This window comes from Takifugu flavidus, chromosome 6, assembly GCF_003711565.1.
Source record: "Takifugu flavidus isolate HTHZ2018 chromosome 6, ASM371156v2, whole genome shotgun sequence".
In the NCBI taxonomy this organism is placed as follows: domain Eukaryota; kingdom Metazoa; phylum Chordata; class Actinopteri; order Tetraodontiformes; family Tetraodontidae; genus Takifugu; species Takifugu flavidus.
Genome location: NC_079525.1, coordinates 3,917,800 through 3,936,777, shown reverse-complemented (window position 1 = coordinate 3,936,777; position 18,978 = coordinate 3,917,800). Strand labels below are relative to the sequence as shown.

Below are 18,978 nucleotides of genomic sequence, written 5' to 3'. Positions count from 1 at the left end.
GGTGCTCGGGTTGCTCGTGACCCATTGTGGCCCCCTTTCCCGTCCCCGTTGCGATTATTATGTGCAATATCCATATCCCAGTGAATCTTTGGCCATCCTCGCTACTCTTAGCGTTCCATCCGCAGCTGAAAGAGGGTGGAGATATTTGAACCATTTGGAGAATGCTCCCAGTGTGACATCCAAATTACTTGTAAAACAGCATGAAGCCAAATTGATCCCGAACATCTGTCCCATGGTTTCCTCCTCACACAATTTAATCGGCAAAGTGGAACCACTTCGACCTCCTGTATTTGTCTTCTTTTGACAGGTTATTAGCTTTACAACAAGGAAGGGGGCAAGAGATCTGAATTTCTGGAGGAACCAACTCTGTGCTCTCCCACTCATCTGTATCCTCACTGGAAATAAGCAGCAGTTGTTAGTTTTTTGTGTTAAGATGAAAGGATGAAAACAATGAATCCACTGCCCCCGGGGTTTCTGTAGGAAAAGGGGAAAAAACCAACAACTGGAGCAAAGAATGAGACCTTTGATCCCAGCAGTCAGCGCCATTCAGTTAGTGGAGACTGCACCAGAAATAGAAAAGACAGGGGTCAACATTAAAGTCCCATTCCCAGCGTGCACACACGACATCAGCAGGGCTATTTATCATTGTGCTTTTTGGTGGGTCACACAGCATGCTGCTGAGTTTTCAGCCCTGAAAAATCAGAGTCGGGCCATGTTTTTACTCGTTATGACGCAACTAGTTGGTCAACATCAGCAGTCGGGGTCTCTGTGTCATCTCTAAATCCCACCGGTGCCTCAGGAACCAGTTGGGCGACTTGTAGGCAGGAATCTCAACACAGTTGAAGGTAGAAGCCAAAGTGAAACTTAATATTCCAAAGCATCGGACTGCACAGTCATCAGTCAGAGACAGAGAGGCTACTTTGAAACTACAGCCATCTCTTGACAAGGGTGGTAAAGCGCCATCTACAGGGAGACAGCAGAAATAGATCTAATGTTTAATGCATAGCATCTCGTCACCCTTAATATCTTCTGAAATATGTTACTGCAGACTGACTTCTTGTTTTCCTTCGGTCATGCAGGGTGACTGGAGCATCTGTGCACAGGTATTAGCCATTCAAACTTCCAGCCTGGACAGAATGTTGGTCACAGGGACACGTCATTATTTTAGTCTGGCACACAAATTGCAACCTCAGAATATTTTAAGCCATTGAAATGACAAGCCAAACAAAAGGGAAATTCATTTGGTGTGTCCCTGTAGACTTGCGGTCACAGGCACACACCATTAAAGTGCCACGTCCCAGTTTTGATTCTTTTTTGTATTGGATGCCCCTATTTTTTTTTTTCACATCCTCTTCAGTTATAGAGACACGTTTCTATTACTTTTCAATACCACCCTTTCATGCAGGCAAACAGTAGGCTAAAATAAGCCCAATTTGGGGCTGTCTGATAGCCTGTGTTGAGTTTTGGGCTACTGGCAGGCAACGGTGCACAGTCACTGCAGCCCGATCTGTCTGCTCTGGTTTCATAAGCAGAGAGAGTGAATGACCTATATACTTCTCTGAGGGAGGGGAAGTCACCTTGTTGCTGGACCGGCTGGCAGGCGAGCTGGCACACAGAAGCGAGGTTTTAATATGCAGCCTGATTAAAGGCCTACCACTACGCTCATATTTTTATGTTCTTCCAGGGCTGCGAGGATTTCTAATGCAAAAAGGCCAATGTATGGGGGAATAGTCGCCGGTTTAATATGCCAAAAAACATGCCTCTGTGGGGATTTGTGCGTGCACACACTCAAGCTCACATTAGCTGAGACCACGGGGGCCCGGTGCCAGAATGATCCAGTCAGACAAACACCTCACCAGAGACTCCTCGAAGCGTCCCAACAAATTGAATGTGTGTGTAGATGGACAAGAGGGAATTAGATCAGCGGCGCTGATTGTATCTGAGTGTGCTGCCGCTGTACCCCTTTCCAGTTAGTCCCCTGGAGGAAATGAGCGTGCATGAGAGAGGGAGAGCGAGGCAGAGGCAGAGAGAGGGAGAGAGAGCAGGAGAGAGCTTGGCAGCTGGTTTGATGAAGGATGTAAGGAGAATGTTAACCAGACAATCACCTTGCATGCTATTGATTGAAATGGGAGAGAGAAGCTGAGGCCACTTTTAATGTTTTGATACAAGGTGTTCTGTCTCTGTACCCATCTACATGTTAGGTGCTTTGTGCGTCCAGTGGGTGTGAGTATGATTATGCAAGAAATGTTTTGTCAAAAATGATACTTTTTTAGTGAGCCTCTGTGTGTTTGTGCCCCGCGCAGCAGCATCCGTGTGCTGCGTGTCCTAATAGTATCCTTTATCATTATGTTATTACACGTTGTGCCTGATTGGAATGTCCCCAGGCAGTAATCGGCACTGTTGCCTCACAGGAAGGAGGTTCTGGGTTCAATGCCCTGGGGGCCGGGGGGGTTCTGGGGGCCAGGGAGTTTGCATGTTCTCCCCGTGTCTGTGATGTTTTCTATGGGTGCTCCTACAGTAGACATGCATCATGTGGGAGGTGAAGTGGCACATTTCAGCTGACCTTAGGTGTGAGTGACAGGATGATGGATGGATGGATGGATGGATGGATGGATGGATGATGGATGGATGGATGATGGATGGATGATGGATGGATGATGGATGGATGATGGATGGATGATGGATGATGGATGATGGATGGATGGATGGATGGATGATGGATGGATGGATGGATGGATGGATGATGGATGGATGATGGATGGATGATGGATGGTCCTCTGAATGAGGGAAAAGACTTGAAATATTAGTAGAGGTCACTGTAGAGGTCACTGCAGAGGTCACTGCAGAGGTCACTGTACTGTGTTTAATCACAGCATCCTTTTGTGTGTCTGTTGTAACCCCACCTTTATCACCAGGGTGGTCACATGACCCATCTAGACCAGGCTGGAGATAAGTGGCCTTCTTCCACCCAAATTTCACAATCCCTTAAATCCTCTGGTTATTCCATCTGTATTTATAATAAATGCAGTTATTAGTTAAAACTTTTACTTCATAGAAGAAGTTCTTTTGATGTCTTTGGTATAATGAAGCTTATTTATGTAATTGACTGATTTATTAATGACATTTCTACAAACCTGGCTGAAATAACATGCACAGACATACAAATGATGCATCTTTATATGCTTATACCCCAACTATAGTCCTCAAAAGCCATAATTTTATCATTTTAAAGCTGATATGAATTCAGCTATACCGTCGTTACAGGTTTTATCTCTCAGCCCAAGTTTTCTTTCACTCTTTACTTCTGTACAGGCTGTAATAAAGCGCTTGGATAATACCTCTGTGAGCCTGGACAGACCTCATCTATTGGCTGTGACACCTACTGCGTCTGATAACTGATGCCCCCATTTAGCACTACATCAGTAGGAACACGCTTTACATCCCTGCCTTTAATGGTCAGGAAATTGCAGAAATCAGTCAGCAGTGAAAGCAGCAAATGATGCCAGAGTAAACAATGCTTTGGATCAGGAAGAGCCGCAGCAGACCGCCATCAATCCTGCCGCCCGTTGGTTGGCTCAGAGTAAATAACAAAAACCTGTCACAGTCTTCTCACTTCCTGTTCTATTGACCTGGAGACATTTGCACAATCTACACTGCAAGTTTATGCTCTTATTTTCGTCCGCCCTTCTTTAATTTGACAACCTGCTCCGGGTCTTGATTGAGATCAACTCCTTGATTGTGTCATTGTCGTCTTTGTCGGCCATAAATCAGTCGACTTTAAAACCTTTGCTTTGCTGTCTTGGCGGACATCTTTACGAGTGCCCACATGGTGCCGCCGCTGTTTTTGTACCTTGTAAAAGCCGAGAATGTTTCACAATGTGGACTACGGTCGGGAAAGACACTGAACTCTTCCCCTGATTTCAATTTTTTGCGTTTGTGTCTCTTTTCAGCTCGCCGCTGAGACAGCCGACCTCCACGGCCAAAGTGTGCCTGGTCTGTGGAGACGAAGCATCGGGGTGCCATTACGGCGTCGTGACGTGTGGAAGCTGCAAAGTCTTCTTCAAAAGAGCTGTGGAAGGTACGGCGTGGGCTCGGGCCACAGAACGCGACACATAAACGCAGCTACTATTGGAAATAAACACGTCAGTACACACAAAGTGAAAAAAAAACCACAATCCAATTGACTGCGAAGTTCGTGAAAACGTTACGTCTTAAGAGCAGATTAAAAGGCCACTCATAAGTAAATTTTCTTTGAAGTTATATTTAGCTTGGGGAAAATCAAAAGCTGCCATAATGCGCTTTTCATTTGGTGCCAGTTTCCTGAGGCATTGACCTAACTCATTAAGATGAGTGTTTGAAAACACACACCTCAAAGAAGCAGTTCAGGTCAGGAAAAAGGGAGCAGATGTGTGGGTGAGGCAGCCATCGGGCCCTTCAGGTGTTTACCTGACCAACCTCATGATGGGGGCGCCACATGGTTAAAGGGGCTGCGCTCTCTTTGAGCGCAATCATCCCTCAATGTGTTAATCTTTACACATTTTGTTGCAGAGATCTGAAGTAGTGTGTCTGAGGTCATCGAGCTTCAGGGGAGCGCTGACCTTTATGGGTTAAAGCCCTGTGGGCACTGGGTTGGGTTGGCGCTCTTAATTTGAAATATCTTTATGGGTCTCAAGCATTTATCACATCTTCTGAAAGGCTGGATGATACTGATATGAGTTAGCAAGACGTACTTTAAAGCATAAAGTACATATCACAGTCTGTTTTAGCCTATTTTTAGCAAGTGCCTGGCAGTTGCTATGGTAGCAAACAAAGTGGGTAATAAAATGACGACGTTAATGGTGTAGCTTTTTGCTAATGTGGCTAGCTATTTAGTCATGCTAAGGCTCTGCAGGCTGTATCACTGAGTCAGATTTAAGATCCTGGATGTGGTTACTGGGATATTTTAGTGAGGTGGTTTCCTGAAAGACTTGCATGCTTGCACTTTAAAAATGAGATCTCACTTTTTAAATTATTACAGAATAGATTTACACCTTCAGCTCCAGAGTGTTAACGAGCTAAAAAGCCAGAGAATGCTAACCTATAACACGGAGGGATGTGATGGGGGCCGAGGGCACCCATGTGATGCGCCAATGAGCCGGTACCTCACTTGACCCCGCCATTATTCCTGCTGAGGTAGAAATAGAGGGCGGGGAGGGACGAGGAGGAGATTTTTAAAGAGCGACAGATGACAGTGAAATGGATCCATCCGATGGAGGAGGGGGGGACCGAAGAAAAGCCAGACGGAGGTAAAGAGATGCGAGAGTTACGGAGGAGCGGCGAGAGCGCGAGGAAAGTGATGCGTCAGCAGTCAGCGCCCAATTTTTTTCTCCTCCGTCTCCAGGATTTCCTCCTCTTTCTCCTCCTCCTCCTCCCTCAAAGTTGACAAAAAAAAACTTCGAGAGAGGAGAAGAGCGCGGGCATCTGTGGAAAGACAATAATCCAGCCTGTGCCTAATTCCTTTTGGCACTGTCAGTCTCGGGGGGCAACTTTTTTGATAAGCTGCAGCTCATTAGACCAGTAACGGCCCTTTACTCCACAGCTAGTTAACATTCTGAGGTCATTGACAAATTTGATGAGTTTGCCCTACTCTGGGCACTTTATTCACACGATGCATCTTTGTTTTCCGTCACCGGAATTACGTAAAGTTTGGGATTATTTGTGGCTCATTACTGTTCACTTACAGCACAAACTAGTTTAGCCAAATGTCTCAGGCTGAACATTCCCCAGATTCTCACATTCAGCAGACTTGCACAGTGAAGGAGACTTTTTTTTTCACCCTCCTATAAAAGAAAAGTGAATTATGAGTGATTCTTTAGTAAAATTCAACAATAACTGAAGGACGTTTTGACATTTTAAAAAGAGGTGGATTGGAATTTTTTGAAGCATTTCCGAGTATATAAAAAGCCTGATGGTGGCTGTAATCCTCGTCCATACGCTTTCAGGGCCTGCAGAACAACTGAAGTTCGCAGCAGAATATAGAGGACTGGAAGTTTTGAGCATCAGGAATCTGTTCTATTTTTTCGTGCACGTACCCCGGTTGTATCGCTGCCGTTTATTGAGCTGTTGTGAGCGAACGTCCTTCCAGACTAGACAGTGGTGTTGAACATTTGAGGAGTCTTCAATAGAAATCCTGATCCGGCGCCGTGGGAAAGATGCCCTCTGACACCGAGCAGCACTTTGTAGAATTCATTATCAGCGCGAGTCAAATGTGGAAATAGCTGAGTGCAGTATTATGTGTTTCTCTCCCCTACCCACTTTACTAAAGGCCAGCTTGTTGATTCGAGACAGCTGTTCTCAATAAACGGCTCCGTGTTGAGCGCGTTTGAAGAACTGAGTGCTAGCTTATTACTCGCATGTCATCAGTGGCTTGGCATGTCTGCTCTTTTTAATAATGCTTGGCCTTCTTCGCTCGCTTGCTGTTTTTGCCCTCCTCTTTCTGAACTCGCGGGCATGAATCAACCTTGTTATGGCCTCGTACTGTTCTGCAGCCCGACTGGGTTACCGCGGCGCTGGTGTCAATCCGAGAACCCTTTTTTTTTTTTTGGTACCGCCTCTGAGAGAGAGGTCATCTGAGAACACGTCCCGCACCGCTTCCCCGTTGACTGACAACCTTGCGGTCCAATCAGAGCTTTGGCGGCTCCAGGCTGAGGGGACGGAGGAGTTTCTGGCCTCCTGCGCCAGTGAATGCTTTAGATTGTGCGCAGGGGGCTCATGTAACATGCTGGATCCACCAGCGCTGCGCTCTCACGTGTCTCACATTTGGGTTCCTGCGATCGGATATTTCATTTACACATCGCGAGCCCTGTTTGTTCACATAACGCTGCAAAACACTGTGTGATTTATTGGCGTGACTTTACACCAAGCGCAGGTGCTAACTTCCAGCGTGCGCGTGCACTCGCTTCTATGTAAGCAGGAGGCGGTTCCAGGAGTGCTGCAGGTAGAAATGTAATCTGAAAAGCCTGCCGCGTGTGCATGACCCACATTGCTAATTGGCATTAAGGCAGGAGGGCCTGTGAAATTCGGCCTGGTTTCTTTTTCGGAGGTGTTTTTTCCTGCTCGTTTCAATCATCTTCCGCGACAGTTGATGGACGGCTTCACCGCTGCGATGCGTCATCGTCACACAGCATCGCGGTCACGTTAACGTCCTTTCAGCTCGCACATCCTGCATGTGCGCGGCGTTGTGGCGCTGCCCCCCGCCGACCTACAGGTCTGGTGACTCACTTGCGGAAATGAGAGGACCTGCTGCACAAGCTGCTCCTCCGGCCTTTGTTCTTTGGTATCAGGGCACAAAGATCCAGTTCGGTGGTCGGATTACACCCTTTGTGTTAAAGCGGTTAATCACCGTCCATTTGTGGTGCATTCACTAGTGATTGATACGTTAATGTGTGTTATCACGGGAGCGAGTTTCTCTGTTGTAACAGTAGAGCTGCAAAATTTTGGAAGCAAGTTTCCATTTTTGCTGCGGTCTGGTTTTTTTTTTCTTTCCCGACTCCATAAAAACTCTCCGCCGTTGGATGCTGAACACATTTAGATGCCATATTGAGCCCTGAACAATGGCTTAATGCATCAGCGTAGCAAACAGCAGATGGTTATTAGATATCTGTGAGAAGGAAATGCAGAGGAAAATTAAGATATGTGGAAGAATATTATGGCACCAGAAACATTAGTAAACACCATAACAGCTTCTGTTCGGAGCAGAGAGGATTTACCACGACCGTTAGTAAATATTAATGACGCACCGATCATGAAATGACTTCAGGGGTTGCAGTTTGATTTTTTATTTTGTGGTGGGACGCCTCACTCCTGCAAACTTGAGGTTTCTCTGTCAGCCTGGTTTCTTTATGGTCTGAAGAGCAGCCGTACAGTCGCCGCGCCGGTGACGGGAACGCCGTCGGAGGGACCGGTCTGATGTAAGCGGAGTCTCCGTGAAGGAGCATTTCCCTTACTCATGAGTGCCCCCATGACTGACGTGTGCAGGAGTTGACAGACAACTCTGCTGTTCTGCGCCAGAATTTCATCATCGGTGGGGAGCAGACGCAGCTAGCTTCCATTGCACGCAGAATGCTGACAGAGCACAGGAAGAAATCTGGAATTTCATGATAATAGTTTGCTCAGATTTTTCTACAATAATGAGGCGGGCGTATAAAGAGTGAAAGTAACATTCCCCGTCTGCCCTGCTGATAAGCAGATGCAGATATTTGGAGGTAAACGTGCTGCGCTGGGCCGCGCCAGTGCGCGCACTAAATAAACAGCTTCATACACACCAGTGAGCTTGGACTTTGCCTGGCTTGTCTCGTCTATTTTTCTCACAGCCATCATTAACAAGATTCGCAGAAATGAGGGAAACAGTTGACAGTAAGGCTCCAGAGTTTTCAGAATCGCCATTTGGTCCAGCCTATCCAAGCGTAAGTGTGTGTGTGTGTGTGTGTGTGTGTGTGTGTGTGTGTGTGCTCGAGGGGGGGCAGGGAAAGGGGGATGGCTGCGTTGCATTTCCTGTGTCGCAGTTTACTGTTTTTTAGAGCAAGAAAAATGGGCTTATGTAAGAGTCATGTGATTTAGCCAGAAATAGTGGTGGGGCTACAGCTGCTGCCTCTCCTCCTGCAGCTCGGTTCCTTGGCTTTTGGCAGCAGCCAGGCAGACACACTGCGCACTACTCCCCGCTAGATCAGAACACAACTTCTGCTCAGTCCTACACACAAGCACACATTCGGTGCTGGAGAGCCAATGCACAGAATCTACACGTTCGAGGGAAACGGCGCCAGGGAAAGCACGAGCCGAGGCCGGAATCGTCAGTGAGAGCCGACTGTTGATGCGCACGCACGTGCCTGTGTGCGCACGTTGACATGTACGTGCAATTTCGACACCGAAATGATCCATGTTGGAGGTTATCAGGTCAATACTCAACGTTGTGCTGCTCCATCTGGCTTGTGTAGTCATTTCTATGTCCGCGCTTTGGTGAAAGCAGATATAACATTAGATTTTTTTTATTTTTTTTTAATAACTGCCAACTGGAGCAGCTTTGGCCATGTGTACTGTATATGCATGTGTGTGCGCGCCTGGGAGTGAGGGAGTGAATGGCCGTACGTGTTCTTGAGCCTGAGCCTGCCTGTGTGTGGGCGTACGGAGCTCTGAAGCTGGCGGACGTGTGGAAAAAGAAAGGGGGGGGGGCGCAGGCGTAGAAGCGCAGAAGAGTGTAGGAGGAGAGGAGCTGTACAGTGAAGAACTAGTGGAGCGGAAGGAAGCGCTCCGAAACGGGAGATCATTGGGTTTAGCTGAGGGCTAGGCAGTAGGCAGGAGGGATTCTCGCCATGTTAGCATCACTGTCAGGAATAGTCCGACTGCAGCCAGTGTCCTGGCCCCGCTCAATATTAATGCTCTCATGACATATACTGTAAAATACACCATTAGTCATGCTTTGCAGGAAGTAAGAGCAGAGTAATCACAATTCTAGTCGTTTTCGCAGCGATTGGGCCTCAGCGGGGTCGTAGATTTCCCAGTTTTTCCATGATGACCTACATTAGAAGTGCCGCTGCAGGACAGTCACGTGTACAGTCATCAAATGCATGCACATGTTCTTGCTTATACATGTTGGGTTTATTGTTCTTTTTGTTCGCCGCGCACGGCTGCACGTCTGATTCGCCTCCGCTGCCTCTCTGTAGGTCAGCACAACTACCTGTGCGCCGGGAGGAACGACTGCATCATCGACAAGATCCGCAGGAAAAACTGTCCGGCGTGCCGAGTACGGAAGTGTTTCCAGGCCGGGATGAACCTGGGAGGTGAGCGCCCGCCCCTGTGCCGAAATCACCACATTGCAGATTTGCCCTGCCATGTGTCTCAGATGTGACATTTGAGTCAACTTCGCTCTGCTTACAAGCCTGGATGGATGCGGGTCGGCCTGGATCTGGTCTCCGGAGGCCAAAGGATGCTGAGTCACCGGCCTGTGTGTTCGCAAAGCATCTCCGGAAGGTTTCCAATTAGCTTTATGATGCTAGCTCAAGGTCGCACACTCAGGTTACTGTAAAATTACAACATAACGTGTTGTAATTTAGCACCCTAAATCAACCTGACGTGCATGTTTCGGGGCTGTGGGAGAGACGAGCCTTTAAGCAACATAATTGCAGCTTTGCAGGAGCCCCCACAGCAACAGTTAACCTAATGTCTCCTTGAACCATCGAGTCTTCCAAGAACACACGTGATTCTTTCTAGGAACACGTGCAGTTCTCAGGGGCATTATCTATCTATCTATCCATCTATCCAACAGGCAAAAAAACGGTTTTTCTAGGCACCGTAAACACACCATCTGTTCGACTATAAAAAAGCAGTTTTTATTGATTAAATATAATTTTTTAAAATCTCTCTCACAAGTGTGAATGGGAGAACTAACAGGTTCCAGTGGAGGCTAATGTCAGCGCCAACACGTTGTTTATAGATCATAGATTCATCGGAAAGACCTCATGATTGATGACTGTAAATTTATGAATTTATGAACTGTCAACTTTGCCACTTTGTTGCTGATGGCTGTTTGTGTTTCCACCAGCACGGAAGTCCAAGAAGCTTGGGAAGCTGAAGGCGGTCAGTGACGAGCTGCCGGGCTCCAAGGATGCTCACACGTCCACGGGTGGCGTCAGTGGCGCTTACGTGCCCTCTGAAAAGGAGCTGAATGCTAGTCCTGCCAGCGCCCTGGTCCCGCACGGGCCTGGGGTGGTCACGCCTTTTCTGCCGCCGTCCATCTGCAGTGTTCTGGAGCTGATCGAGCCCGAAGAGGTGTACTCTGGTTATGACAACACGCAGCCTGACACCACCGACCACCTGCTGTCCAGTCTCAACCGCCTGGCCGGAAAGCAGATGGTACGCATGGTGAAGTGGGCCAAAGTACTTCCAGGTTAGTGACCGACGCAGCAGCGGGCCGAGGATCATCTTACTTTTAGGGCTGTTGGAAAATCCGCGATAGAGTCGATGTATTCAAAATGAAAGATAATTACTGGACACTAAGTGCATCATCATCATCATCATCCTCTCCGCTTGTTAAATCTGGTATTGTGCTTGTTTGCAGATTGTCCATGCTGTCAGTTCTTTGGTCCTGAAAATAATCCAAAAATCAACTGTTAACTGTAGTTAACTAAAATACTGACAAATGCAGGAAAACAGAAAATTAGACAGGAATTGCTTAATCTAAAATGTTAGTAAAAGTACTCAGTTACTCTCGATCAATGCTCAGGCATTTCTAAATTACTTCAAGTTTTTTTTTTTAAGTATTTGCGGCATTTTAGCTCATTTTAGTGGCGTCTGGGCACACGATGCCTTCACTGTCTATACTCTGGCTCCGTATATCACACGTCACGGAAAGTCAGAGCAAAAAGAGTGAAGAGAAAGTCCACAAATGTGGTTCTTCTCAGTCTTAATCATACAAATGTTGAGACAGAGGGAAAACATGTTTGACTGGAGCTGGTTTTCAAAGTAGCCTGTAAATCTTCCCGGAGCCATAACGCGTCCCCTCTGATCATTTCCATACTACAATAAATGAGTCAGTGCTGTAATTATGGGCTGAGATTTTAAAGAAGATGATTACATCTTTACTTTTGATCTTCACGTTTTGAAAATGCGACGCGAGTTTCGCCGGGGCGTGCAGTTTTAATTATAGGTCCTAAAATGATCCCGTAAAGCTTCGATGAGATTAGGAGGAAAATCCCATTTTACCATTTCACAGAATCGAGATTAGGAGTTGCAAACAGAACTCATTTACATCCCTGCTGTCGTGTCATTCAGTTTCGCCTGCAACACGCTCAAAGTGACATCAAAACCAAATGTTTTTAGGAAAGATAGAACGTGCCGGTCGGTGGAAGGAAGACGCCTCATCGGTAGCTCTTTGAGGAGGCCTGATACATATTTGATCACCGTCACTATACAAAAGAAAAAAACAAGGAATTACCTACAGATTTCTGCTACTACAGGCATTATGTTTGGATATTTAAATGCATGTCTTAATCATTTACTTCAACTGTAGATATTAAACATACACCTGACTTTATATGATACTTAAAAGAAGAAAAATGCTCATCTATATGCTAATATGCTAATTGAGAGGACTGGGACCACATTGAAAATAGACTGGTCAGGCTTCTATTTTCTGTGGATTTTGACAGACAACCTGTTTGCTTGTGAGAATGAGGGGGGAATAATGAAATTCTGGGATTTGAGATTGAATTCTTTGTTTAATGTTGACAAAAAGAGTCTGACACTTGTATAAATATTTGCTCCTCTAACATAGCAAATGAATCAGTAACTGCAGTTCAAACACAGAAAAAGCTCCCAAATTTGCCTCCCAAAGAAGCAGAAAATATTCACACTGCTACACCAAATCTCTATATTGGTCGATGTGTTTATTCATGATTATACATTTGGCAGAGTGCATTTTCACTAAAATGATCCCTAAGCCATGATAAGTCACTGGTGTGTCCTCAGTCAGCCCGTGTTTTCCGGGACTTTCTTGCCAAAGTTTGATTGAGAGTTTGGCGGGTTTCCTATTCTCCTCTATTTTTGGAGCTCCGTGGACGACATGCCAATGACTGGAGGCCTTGTGGGATTTGTGTAAAACAAGAATGGGTGAACACTCGTCAGCGGTTATCGCAGACAAACAAATATTGGCATGAATAAATCACATGACGGGGAAACACGGAGTGTGCACAGACACAGGTACAGACGGGTTGGGATTAAATGCCTGTTAAGGTGCTCGTTAGCTCCTCATTACTGCCCGTTGATGTAAATATTCAGTGACACCTCCTCCTCACTGCCGTGTTTCTCTGTGCTTCTGTGTGTGTGTGTGTGTGTGTGTGTGTCAGGTTTCCGGGGCCTGCCCATCGAGGACCAAATCACCCTGATCCAGTACTCATGGATGTGTCTGTCCTCGTTTTGCCTCAGCTGGCGCTCCTACAAACACACCAACGGACAGATGCTCTACTTTGCCCCTGACCTAATCTTTAACGAGTAGGTGTACACGTCAATATTTGCAGACTGCCGTGCACGTCGCTCTGATCTCGTTTTAAAATGTGTCTAATGTGTAGCTGTTGGGTGCTTTTAGATATTTGACAGATTTTCTTTAATGTAACACAGAGGAGCAGGAGTCAGTGAACGCATCATAAAAATAATGTATTTATTGTGGTTCCAAATATTTCATTTTTCTCTGCTGTTATTTATTTAACTAGAGTATTTGGTTGTTGCTGTTGACTTGTTCTGTTAGCCCACCCCAAGGCCTTGGACAAAAGCAGCCTTTTGTGAATTTTCCTCCTTCGATTCAGGCAAAAGCCTCGCGAGGAGACACGCTTGTGCCTTTTAATGGTCTTGTAATTACGTCAGGCACACGGAGGGAAAAGAAATGGCTGCCGCTGCCATCAGCTCGGCTTTTAGGAGCGGGTTCGTTCAAGGGTGCAGACTAACAGCCTGTGCTGTTGCTGTCAGGAGGCCAGGTTGTTAGAAGTAGGTAAATGAAGGCATAAATGCAATTGTGCAACACAGCCTCAGAGCACGCTGGAAGTGTGAGAGCTGAGCGCAGAGCTGATAATACTGAAATGATATAAAAGCATTTGATTCTGTGGTGAGGTACAACAAGCTGCTGCTGCTGCTGCTGCTGCTGCTGCATGCAGGCTGGTATTCAGCCTGACAGAGTGAAGTCTGTGGAAGTCAGCTGGAGGTGGCGTTGGCCTGGATTTTGGTCACATGATGGATGTTGCTGCCCTCCCTGCAGGCCAGGTTGTAGCGGTCGTCAGTAAACTCTTCATTAGTAACTGTCGCAAAACTTTGAGTCTTTCAGAATGGGGTGGGGGGGTGGTCAGAAAGTTCAACGAGCTGGATTTTACATTAAAAGTCAACCTGCATCATATGTCCCGTTTCATTTTCCTCTCATTCGTGCCAACTGTAGTAAATTGTTATTCATTTCCAGAGCAGATTTCAGACCTATAAAGAGTGAGCGCAGAGATAGCACGCAGTAAAAGACGGGACTTTTCTCTCCAGTCAGTCACACCTTATAATAAGTCTGGGCAGCAGACCTGCTGTTTAGCATGTGCTGTAACATTTATTGCACCAAATGCTGCATTAATAACGAGACACTGATACGTTCGCGCCTTTACGTAACTCCCAGATATGAATGTGATGTGCAAACAATAAAGACTGGGAACTTGTTAAAACCTGTCAGATGCCAGATTTTGCAGATTTGCTGTCCTTTGAAAGCACAGGGAACATTAAGGTGATTTGCATTAAGTGAACCGGACCTTGTCCTGAGCAATAGACCAGGGCGTCAGTCTTTAATGCGGTTATAAAATCTCCTACATCATGTCAGCAACCCTCACATCTGGACCTAATGTGTGGAACATCACACTAATCTGAACATTTTCAGGTTTCAGGATCACGAGCTCTGCATATTTATATATATATAAATCCTTGACACGGTGTTTGACTCGTCAGCAGTGTGATTCCATTTCAGAATCTTTCATCTGGATGTTGTTGGCTTCCTCCAGCCAGCAGCAAATGCAAACTTTCCTGAAAAGGAGAACAGTGAGAGTTCAAGACAAAGAGACCGAAGGGGGAGAGTGAGAGCGTGACCCAGAGCGCGAAAGAGAGATGAAAAAGAAACAGGAAAGAAGGAGGGGTGGAGAGACGACACTGCCAATTTTTTTTTCCTCCTCTCCCCAAAAACCAGCCGCTCATTTTGGCCAGTGATTCAGCAAAATTGATTTCAGGAAGACAGAGAGAGAAAGGGAGGAAACGTGCGGAGACTTCAGAGGCTGCAGCCTGAAGTTGGGTGAAACTGCTGCACTTGGTGAAGCCGCTCACATACGCGGTGTTGGAAGCGGCTCCGCTCGTCTCCCGGACGCCGTTCGCCGGCTATTCGGAACGACAAACGCAGCTGTGCCGTAAATACTGCAAAGCATTACGCATTCTTATGATTTCATTGGAATATTATCCGCTTGTTTCCAATCGGTCCCCGTTACTAAGTGTTTTAGTCTCATTGTATCAGAGCGAAATTCCCCCAGCCTCGCTCCTCTCAAGTCGTGCCACGCCACTTGCCTTTAATTAGTGGAGTCACGACGTGACGGCGAATTTATCGCAAAAACAAGTGACACCTAAAGCCCTGACTCTGTGCTGTCTCAGGAGCGCAGCTCTGATTGGCTCGCGCTTAATCCTCCCTAATGTTTCCTTCCTGTTTTTGTGAAGCCAGTGATGTAACTGAGATCATTGTGCTGATAAAGCCTGTGCTAATGTGAGGACAGTTGGGAGGAAGGGCCACAGTCCTCATATACGTTCAGAGCTGGACGTTGACTCTCCACCAGTGTTTGATAATGTTGCTATGGCGACCGGGGTTTGCCATGAGGTCTTTTGTAAGGAAGCGCTGCGATACTGTACGCAGGGATTTGGTATTCTGCTCCGAGCCCAGACCTGCAGAACCGCTCTCCGCACTCTGAAATATGGTTCCAGCGTGCTGAACAAGTGTGCTAGGAATGTTCGCTCGGGAACGACTTAGTCATAGAGCGCATAAACAAATGAGTAATGGCTGAGTGTTGCTGATGGATCGTAAGAAAGGGAGGAATCGCACCATCGCTCCTCACCCCCATCCTTGCTCTTCTTCCCCCAGGGAGCGCATGCGTCAGTCGGCCATGTACGACCTGTGTCTGGGCATGAGGCAGGTGAGCCAGGAGTTCCTCCGACTGCAGCTGACCTACGATGAGTTCCTCTCCATGAAGGTCCTTCTGCTTCTCAGCACAGGTAGGCAGCGAGCCGCAGGCCCCCTAAGAGCCCTGATGTATTTATGTCCCCATCAGGCAACCCTCCCCCCACTCTTTTTTTTTTTGTTTGTGCTGTCACGTGTCCCTAAATTCACCTTGAGCGCAAATGACCGGCAGTATATCGAAGTGTCATTTGGAAATCATTTATTTAAGCACGCGACGTGAATTCCAACATTTTCAGGCGATCTATAACTCAAACTGATTAAATTTCAGCGATATTAATATCAGAAATGGAAATGACTGTAATAAATACCGTATCAGCCTGGATGTGCATAACGGAGGCTTTATTTCAGCCCCTCTTCCTCCCTGATGTGTTGTTTTATCCAGTGCTTAATTTGCAAAGTGGGAGGTCCTGGAGTGCGTGTGGGGGTTAACGGAAAATAAAAAATACTGTGCCTACGTAGCTCTCTGGCTAAAAAAACGAAACAATGCTGTGTGTACATCAGGGCGCTGTTTCTTTGAAATCCATGACACGGCGCTGCATGGGTACAAACTAAAAAAAATACCCTGCAAAAATCATTTTCACTAGTAGCAATTATCCATCGGACTAGTAAATCAACCAAAAAAATCCCCGACTGGATGAGACAAACACTCGTCATGCGACCTTGTAAAAAAAGGCTTCCTGTGGGACCGACAAATGAAATATACACATAGAAATGCTAACAACAGGCGTGATAGCATTAGCCTCATGGCGAGCGTACTACTGCCGTGTCCACCGTGGTCTCCACGTTCTTGATTCCCACTTGTTTGGGATCTGACTGGCCGGCGTATTTGAGAGAAGTTGAGCAAACTTTTGATTATTTCACATTTTTCCCTCCCTGAGAGAACCGAGCAATCTCCACCAGCACGAGCGAATGCGTCCCTCTCCCCCTCTGTCCTACACTGGAAACTCAGCTCTAACAGCAGATTCCTGCCGACCTTGAGTGGGGAATAAAGACAGATAACAACAATGAATATCAAACACACAGTAATAAGGATTCTGACAATATAGTTACCACATCGCCTCCGCCTGTTTGCACAGTAGCATGTACCCGGAGTTTAGCCTAGCCTGTTTAATTGCACTTTAGCTGCGTTGCTTGTGGACGAACAGATTAAGTCTCTGAATCCCTAAAGAAGGTGTGGGCACGTTGCCAAACTACACCCACCTTTGTTGGAGCCGCTCAGAGGGGACGTCTTGGACAGCACCTCCTCCAGCACCTGTGCCAATCAGTGGCAATAGTGGCAGAGCCTTTAGATGTCAAAGGGCATAAAGTTCAATAGAGTTTCTGAAATAATGCATTTGGGATGCTGGAAAAATTGACTGGATGGCGAAGTAGCCAATACCTACAAAACTGCAACACACATATGCAGAAATCCAGTTCTGTTGCATTTTTAATGATTCACGGGCCGCGCTCAAAGAAAACCTCCGTCGGCGAGAACTTAAACAAGCAAATAGGAGAGTTAAGCAAAACATCCCCGACCGGTCGTATCCCTCCGGCTTTGCTCTGTTGTGCGGCGACACATGTGGGAGAGGCTTCATCAAAATAAACCGACTTGTTGAGTCACCTGGGAGCAGAGAAGCTCCGGCTGGATCTCTGCTCGCAGGTGCTGGGAGAGACGGGGTGTGAGTGGATCCGGAGAGGATGAGGAACCGAGGGGGAGGGAGAGCCGATCTGAACGAACGCTGGGAGTGGAAAAACAAAGACCGGAGAGAGAGAGAGAGAGAGACAGGTGCACAGCAACAGGGAGAGAGACGGGAAAGACAAGGGAGGTCGGGTGTGGTTGGAAGAGCTGGTGCTCCTCTCTCCTCCTCAGTGGCCCTCTGGAGGCTTTCCAAGGAACCCAGCGGTACTTAATAAAGGCCGGTCAAACGGCAGGCAGCGCTCCAAACCTGCTATTTTTCTTCTCTTACTCCCAACTAAAGCTGCAACTCGGAAGGAGCCGCTTACAGATTAATAGTAGCTGCGTCGCTGGACCGTGAAGGGAATATAAGGTGCACGGACGGCACCAATATGAGAGGAAGGCGAGAGAATATTATCATCTGTGTTGATCAGATTTCTCTGCTCCGGCATGAAGGAATTCAGGAGCTGGACGTGTCGAAACGAAACCTTTTGGGAATTTTAGATGTACGTCACGTGAATATTCCAATCGTCAACGTACCGCCCTGAAGGAATTTCAGTAGTTTGATTCTAGTAACATCTGGGAATTACAACTTCCTGGCTGACGCCTATATTACGTAAGCCAGGTTTGGCTCCGTAAGGCTGTCGCCACTGTCGTCGCTCCTGCGACCACGTCGTGCAGGAGACAGACGTTCACTGTGCCGCTTCAAGGTCACGCCGGGTTTCCTCGGGTGGGAGGGAAACTTTCCCCGAGATTTCAGCTCCGGCGAGTGAGTGTGTGAATGAAAAAGTGTTTTCAGGTGCTGCGTGCGTCCCCTCCTCTGACAGCTATGTTCACCCACGGCAATAACGTCCCCTCGGCTCATATTTCTACCATTTCCAGGAAGCTCGGGGAGTTTCCTCCAGGGCAGGGCAGGAATCATTGCTACTGTAGTTACAGTTATCATCCTCTGGCCTGGTGGAAGAAGAACCAGCAGCACCAGGGAATCTGTGTTTCTTTAGGGCAATTTTTAAAAGAAATTGAGGTAGAAAACGGAGGGTGTGGGATTGTTCTAAGTCCGTGTTGGGTCTGAGGTGTCTCGTGGCCCTGTTTGGATTTGACTCCGGCCTGCTCAAACCAGTTACTCCCCTCCCCTCCGCCCATGCCGGCAGGTAACGCCGCATGCTTATCGCGTTCGTTCCCCGAGCAAACACACTCCACACACTCCTAAATCTGGCTGAACGTTGCAGTTACCCAGCTCAACACGCGGCTTTTTTTTGTTCTTCTGGCGAGCGAAGCCTCTGGCCTCTCTCGGTTGTCGACCTCGGGGCTGCTCGTAAAATCCCGCTACTAATGAGTCGGCAGGTACAGTACGAGCCTGGAGCGGCATCGCCTAACTTCGGGAGTGTTTGAGGCTTTCTCTGCTCCTTTCATGCACACGCGCAGCTGCGTTCAGGAGCGCTGCCTCCCTACCTGCTGGGGAAATCTGCTTGACACCAATTATGTTGGTATTACTGCCGTGTTGGGTCCTGCCATGGTAACGCCCTTCAGAGCCGGGTCAGGTTCTAATCGGGGGCATATGTAG

At 47.2% G+C, this 18,978-nt stretch overlaps 1 protein-coding gene and 1 long non-coding RNA gene across 2 annotated transcripts in view; one reads left to right on the top strand and one right to left on the bottom strand.

Moving 5' to 3' along the window:
- The window catches only part of nr3c2 (nuclear receptor subfamily 3, group C, member 2), a 50,140-nt gene that overhangs the window by 24,669 nt on the left and 6,493 nt on the right, over positions 1–18,978 (top strand). Inside the window, exons 3-7 of the mRNA XM_057036520.1 lie at positions 3,951–4,078; positions 9,699–9,815; positions 10,577–10,921; positions 12,879–13,023; positions 15,665–15,795. Of these exons, the coding sequence (XP_056892500.1) occupies positions 3,951–4,078; positions 9,699–9,815; positions 10,577–10,921; positions 12,879–13,023; positions 15,665–15,795 (866 nt within the window). The remainder of the gene's footprint in view (positions 1–3,950; positions 4,079–9,698; positions 9,816–10,576; positions 10,922–12,878; positions 13,024–15,664; positions 15,796–18,978) is intronic.
- LOC130527785 (uncharacterized) lies at positions 7,802–8,451 on the bottom strand. Its single transcript, XR_008951118.1, has 2 exons — positions 8,304–8,451; positions 7,802–8,125 (listed from the first exon to the last, which is right to left on the bottom strand). It is a non-coding gene; the product is annotated as an uncharacterized LOC130527785 (long non-coding RNA).